At 45.6% G+C, this 6,619-nt stretch overlaps 1 protein-coding gene across 1 annotated transcript; it reads right to left on the bottom strand.

Moving 5' to 3' along the window:
* Positions 1–3,476: 3,476 nt before the first annotated feature.
* LOC135887380 (zinc finger protein 300-like) lies at positions 3,477–6,160 on the bottom strand. Its single transcript, XM_065415151.1, has 4 exons — positions 6,127–6,160; positions 5,418–5,531; positions 4,117–4,336; positions 3,477–3,948 (listed from the first exon to the last, which is right to left on the bottom strand). The coding sequence occupies exons 1-4, from the start codon at positions 6,158–6,160 to the stop codon at positions 3,477–3,479; spliced, it is 840 nt and encodes a 279-aa protein (XP_065271223.1).
* Between the last annotated feature and the right edge of the window lie 459 nt (positions 6,161–6,619).

Genomic DNA, 6,619 nt, shown 5'->3' on the forward strand with positions numbered 1-6,619 from the left:
TGCAGGGATCAGGCGGTAACTTCCTCCCCCCTTTCAGTGTCTGCCTCTGGGAGAGTGAATCTAGCTCACGCCATCAGTGTTTGTGCTGAGGGATATTGATAATTGTCATTGTTCAAAGAAAAAAAATCAATTGACAAGGGGTAGAAAAAGGTTAACATTTAATTGAAAAGGACTGTTCTTGCAAATGAACATTTGTTTCACGAAGCCCTCAATAAATCTGTGCTACATCCTGGCAGACTAATCTAATATCCAAGTACGTGACCAAACAGCCTTCAGGAACAGAGAAAAACCCACAATACAGGGTGGGCTATAAAACATTTTCACATTCATAACGTGAAATCCTAGAGAATCTGAAGACTCAAAATCCAGAAAATAAGTGTACCCATTTTCTCCTAAAGGGGCTAAACCTGCTTTACTTCTCGCCTTATTATTTCGTCGTGTTACTTACAAAAGTTTTGGCATCATGATGATAAACCAAAAACTCACAAACCTGATTCCCATCTACAAATGATCTGGTCCAGCATAGACAAAAACTGGGAGCAATTTTACCAACAGATCCAAACAGGGCTATAAGATCAGAAATGTCAAAATGTGCCTTCAGATTCATTTGGATTCCCTTCCTGGTTTGTGACACTTCTCCAGGCCTCAAGGGTCTGACTTAGGCTCATAGACATCAAAACTGTGATTCCTAAGCATGGAGAGCCAGGGACACGGTGGAAAGTGACACCTTGGGAGGTGCAGGGGTAGAACAGGGCCAAGATAAAACTCTCCATTGCTGGGACAGAGGCTGCTGTGTCAAGTGTGGAGGGTGACAGTGCTGGGGGGACGAGGGAATCCCTCGGACTCACCCCATCGACCTGAAATAGCACAGAAGCTAAAACACCACATTTTACTGTCCCTGCTCCCACTTTTTTAGCATCTGTTTAATTCTGCCCATAAGGGAGAAAATGTACAAACACTCAATTCTTTTCAGCACGGCCCAGGGTAATGTTAGACTATCTGGGAATGAGACAATCTGGCCCCAAAGGGGGAACTCAGGGACTAACAATCACTCTGCTCATGGAGGGGATCAGAATAGATAAGATGCTCAGGGTGAGTTTGTCACTCTCTCTGGAGTGGTTCACAATTATGAGTGCCAACCTATGGGCAGCCTGGCAGAAAACCGGGCAGATACCCCAAGCCGGTGGTGTGTTCTGTAATTAGATTTCACCAAACTAGTGACAAATGTGAACTCCTGGATCACTATTCCAGTCTTACCCTAGACTCACAGACATTCCCTTCAGACTCTCCAGTCTGTCTTGCCACCCAGACAAACTGGACTTTGTGATAAAAGGTCACTTACACCAAAATCACATCATATCACGTTGCTCCCAGTCCCGATCCTCACGCACAACGCCCACTTGCTTTGAAATTAGCTCTTTTCAGTAAAAGTTCTTCATTTGCATTCCACGAGGCTTCTTCCTCGTTTGATGGGTTATATAGTTTTTTCCATGTGTGGATTTGCAGATGCCTGATACTCCAGGAGAACCAAATGAGGCTTCCCCCACATTCAAGGTCTCACGGATGTGTGAGCTCAGCTTGAATCTTTTCCTGCTGAGTCAGGCTATTCCTAGGTTTTCTCACACCTGGGTGGATTCTCTGATGTTTAATGAGGTGCGGTAACTGAATGAAACTTTTCCCACAGGCAAGGCATTTATGAACTTGTGACCAGGGTCCTGGGGGGTGGGGCCACACTGAGATTGCTCAGTTAGGGCAAACTGCAAAGAATGGGGCAGACAATCCTCCAAATTGGTGGATATTCCAATATTTCAATATACCAAGCCAGCAACAAACCAGCTTCTACAATATCTTACTGGCTTCACAGAGGCCAAAGCACAGTTCCCTTCAAGCAACCCAACCTTGGGCTCCCTCCCAGACAGCCCAGTGAAATATGTTGGGGATTACTGATAATCTTGTTCATCATATAAAAAGTTCTACCAATCCCAAAGGATCAGACACATTACCCCCAAGTTAATGAATACTTCAGTTCTTACCCAAATACACGCTTACACCCAATTCTTATTAACTAAACTAAGATTTATTAAAAGAAGAAAAGAGAGAGAGTATTGGTTAGAAGATCATTATACATTCAGACATGAATAGAGTCCTTAGGGCAGTTTCACTGTAGAGATGGTGCTTCAGAATTGCAAAGAGTCCTTTTCAGAATCATTTTATCAGGTTATAGTCCAGTGCCCAAATGTTCGATATCAGGGCAGTCCAGCTGTACTGGAGATCTGTCTTACGACTCAAACTCCCCCCGAATAAAGTTTTAGAAGATCTGAGATAAAAGGATAAGGTCCCAAAAGTTTTTATACAGATTTCTGCATAAATCAGGCAGTCCTTGGGTGAACAATAGGCTTTTGAAGTAAGCTTCTATTTCCTAAACGTCACAGGTAATTAAGTACAAGGATTAACATAAGGTAATTATCCATAAAGCAGTTCATAGACTGTTAACCACAAATTTTAAAGAGACATACAGACAATGACATTATTACAGCCAAGTTTCATCTAAATGTTAATATTCCCTTTTGATCTCTGACTTAACAGAATACAGCCCTAGACAGGAACCGTTTGTTTACATTGTTAACCTCTAACAAGATAAAGGTAAACATAGACTACTACAGTTACCATCTTCTTCCAAAAAAGCAACAGAGGGTCCTGTGGCACCTTTAAGACTAACAGAAGTATTGGGAGCATAAGCTTTCGTGGGTAAGAACCTCACTTCTTCAGATGCAAGAAGTGAGGTTCTTACCCACGAAAGCTTATGCTCCCAATACTTCTGTTAGTCTTAAAGGTGCCACAGGACCCTCTGTTGCTTTTTACAGATTCAGACTAACACGGCTACCCCTCTGATACTTGACATCTTCTTCCAGGTCTTTAACAATGTGGAAACAGGGTTAAAGGATTTAAATATAGGCCTCTCAGTTGTAAGAAACAGAGCAACTGTCATGCTAAGTCTTAGCCTAATATAGCGAGACCTGTAGCAGCAGGCTCAAGTCAGAAGTGAGTAAGAAACAGTAGAGTCAGCGTGACCCAGCCTTGAGATAGCGATGTTTTGAGAACAGAAGTGTGAAAATACAGGAATGGACAGAACATAACATAAACAAATTGCAGATGTTTTTAATTAATGCATGCCATTAAAATGTATAAATGCTTGTGTGATATTGCTTGTACTTTGAAGAAACTGAGGCAGAGATGCTCTCTGTCAGCGGTGTTCTTCCCTTGCAATTGCATGTCCTGAATAAAGCTGTCTCTGATTTTGTTGCTTCCAACCTGAGAGTGGAGTTTGTTTCTTCCACAACAATAAAAGTTTACATTTCAAGACAATCTAAGATGGAATAGCCCTAATGACCATTTACACAGTTTTCAAACATGTCTCTAAAAGTTGGATCCGGGTCAATTAGCCTACAAGTTTCTTAACCCTTTCTGGCCATGTGTCACAGAAGTTTAGATCCTGTGTGGATTCTCCCATGTTTAATGAGGTGTGATCTCTGTATAAAACTTTTCCCACAGTCCAAGCACTTATGGGGTCTCTCTCCTGTGTGGATTGCCTGATGTCTAACAAGGGCTGACCTGTTTGTGAAACTTTTCCCACAATCCAAGCAATTATGGGGTCTCTCTCCTGTGTGGATCCTCTGATGTATTATAAGATATGATCTCTGTGTGAAACTTTTCCCACAGTCGACGCACTTATGGCGTCTCTCACCTGTGTGGAATGCCTGATGTCTAACAAGATCTGACCTCCGAATGAAACTTTTCCCGCAGTCCAAGCACTTATGGGGTCTCTCTCCTGTGTGTATTGCCTGATGTTTAACAAGGGCTGATCTGTCTCTGAAACTTTTTCCACAGTCTAAGCACTTAAGGGGTCTCTCTCCTGTGTGGACTGCCTGATGTTTAACAAGGTCTGACCTATGTATGAAACTTTTCTCACAGTCCAAGCACTTATGGGGTCTCTCTCCCTTATGGATTGCCTGATGTTTAACAAGGTCTGACCTCCATATGAAACTTTTCTCACAGTCCAAGCACTTATAGGATCTCTCTCCTGTGTGGAATGCCTGATGTCTAACAAGATCTGACCTCTGAATGAAACTTTTCCCGCAGTCTAAGCACTTATGGGGTCTCTCTCCTGTGTGGATTGCCTGATGTTTAACAAGGGCTGATCTGTCTCTGAAACTTTTTCCACAGTCTAAGCACTTAAGGGGTCTCTCTCCTGTGTGGATCATCTGATGTGTTATAAGATATGATCTCTGTGTGAAACTTTTCCCACAGTCCACGCACTTATGGGGTCTCTCTCCTGTGTGGATTGCCAGATGTTTAACAAGGTCTGACCTCTGTATGAAACTTTTCTCACAGTCCAAGCACTTATGGGGTCTCTCTCCTGTGTGGAATGCCTGATGTTTAACAAGGTCTGACCTCTGTATGAAACTTTTCTCACAGTCCAAGCACTTATGGGGTCTCTCTCCTGTGTGGAATGCCTGATGCTTAACAAGGGATGATCTCCACGTGAAACTTTTGCCACAGTTTAAGCACTTATAGGGTCTCTCTCGTGTTTGGCTTATTTGGTGTGTAATTAGTGCTGACTTGCAACTCAGACATTTCCCACACTCAAGAGCTTGATAAGGTTTCTCTCTCATGTGGTTTCTCCCATAGTTATTCAGGTCTGAGCGGTTACTGAAGCTTTCTCCACGGTCCAAGCATTGAAGGGGTTTCTGTCCAGTATGGATTATCTGATGTATCACAAGGTGTGATCTCAGAATGAATCCTTTCCCACACTGGAGGCAGTAGTAGGGTTTCTCTTCCTTGGGATTTGTCTGCTGGGCTGTGGGATCCTTGTCTCCTCCCCCACATTTAATAGATTCATCCACTTTCTTCCTTGGGTGGTTTCCCAGCAGCTTCTCTGACCTGTGCCAATTTCCCCAGGCTTCTCCCTCTTCCAAGCACTTGCAAAAATTCCCTTCAGCTCTTCCCACAAAGTTCCCCTGTGGTTCCACTTCCCCAGGAACGTGCTCATGATGACTCTCCTCCTCCTTCTCACTCACTCTCTCAGCACCTGCTGGGAGAGAGGCAATCCAGACTGGAGTCATTGTGCTGGGGAGAAAGCGGAATAGCACAGAGGGAAAACCCAACACGCTAATGCTGTGAAGACTGAGCAATTCGATTCTGCCTCCACTTCCCACCCAAACACTCAGAGGGATGGAAAGCTGGGAAGGAAACTCTTGCAGCTAACAGGACGGGTGGAAAGCCTTGAGCAATATCTGCTGACTCCAGCCCTGCTCTGGCTGAGATGAGGCGGAACTAAGGGCGCTCGCTCATCGCACATTTTTGGGATTATCAACTTTTTCCTTCATTAACCAGATGGTTTCTATGTCAGTCCTCACCTGTGCGAGTGCCTCTCGAGATCTCCCTTTCCTCCGAGGCCTGGAGATCTGGCACCCACGGCTCTTCCCCTCGTTCCAGCTGGACAATGAGCTCAGGTTTGGGAATGGGAAATCCTGTGCAGGGGGTGAAATCAGACCAGATCAGGGTGCATAGAGTATTGAGAGAATGTCTGTCATATAGGGCATTCCATGTCCCGGTGCTGTGCTGGGAGAATCTGGAATCCAAGGGAATGGGAACATGGTCACTGAGCCCCCTTGGGGGAGGGAGACGTCTGGGGAGGTGGGGAGAATTGTGATGCCCTCACTAGCAGTTCCCAGGATCTGTGCACTTTGGGGGCTCTGCTGATGCACACACAGCTCTAGAGTTAAACCCCTGCCTATTTCTAAACCTGCAGAGCCCTTCCTATGGCTGGAGTAATTCCCAAGGAGGCAGGTGAAAAGGGATTCTCTGTGTGAATGAGAAACAATATAGACAATACACGGCTTCCCCCCTTGAAAGCTGGAGGGGTGGGGATGGTTTAGCATGTCCATTAGGTTTGACATCCGTATCCCATTGGTGAGGTTATGGAGATGCAGGTCTCTCTCACACGGCAGCTGTGGATTATAGAACCCATTCCCCTTCAATCTAACTGACCAGGGAAGAACCTGACCAGATTCAGCAATGCAGGCCCTACACTTTCTAATAACTGAGGGGATGGGAATCCCTTACCCAGCGAGGTCACCGTCTCGTAGTTCTCCTGCATGACATCCCTGTAGAGGGCTCTCTGAGCGGGGTCCAGTAGAGCCCCCTGCCCCTGGGTGAAATACACAGCCACCTCCTCGAAGGTCACCGGCATCTGAAACAACAAGAGTCCCCCATTCAGCACCTGCTCCTCCAGCCACAATTGCACTAGTCACAGGAAAGGAAGAAAGAAAAAATAAAATCATCCCGGAAGTTCTGGGAGGACCAGAGTAGCAGAATTCCTCTCCCACCCTGCTCAGAGCACCAGGAGTCTTCATGGGGTGGGGAGAAGGTGAGAGCTCCTTGTCCCCCCAGCAGACGGAGCAGGGCAGGGTCTTCTCATTTCCTACATGCCTGCCAGCCACAGGCTGATACGGGAAGCAGAGCTCTGAGCCGGGGACAGAAATCTCAACAGCTTCCCTTCATATTTCACAGCAGCCCCTGGCTAGTGGATTCAGGCTCCAGCACTGGGAGTCTGGAA

The sequence above is a fragment of the Emys orbicularis genome, chromosome 13 (assembly GCF_028017835.1).
Source record: "Emys orbicularis isolate rEmyOrb1 chromosome 13, rEmyOrb1.hap1, whole genome shotgun sequence".
Lineage (NCBI taxonomy): Eukaryota > Metazoa > Chordata > Testudines > Emydidae > Emys > Emys orbicularis.

Bases quoted from the DNA above. Each gene is read 5' to 3' on its own strand.
- LOC135887380 (XM_065415151.1), bottom strand. From the start codon at position 6,160: ATGCAGGAGAACTACGAGACGGTGACCTCGCTGG. The intron at 4,337-5,417 runs GTGAGGACTGAC...TGGCAATCCACA, and splicing joins CTCGAGAGGCACTCGCACAG to CAGGAGAGAGACCCCATAAG. The intron at 3,949-4,116 runs GTCAGATCTTGT...TTTCATACATAG, and splicing joins GGGAAAAGTTTCATTCAGAG to GTCAGACCTTGTTAAACATC.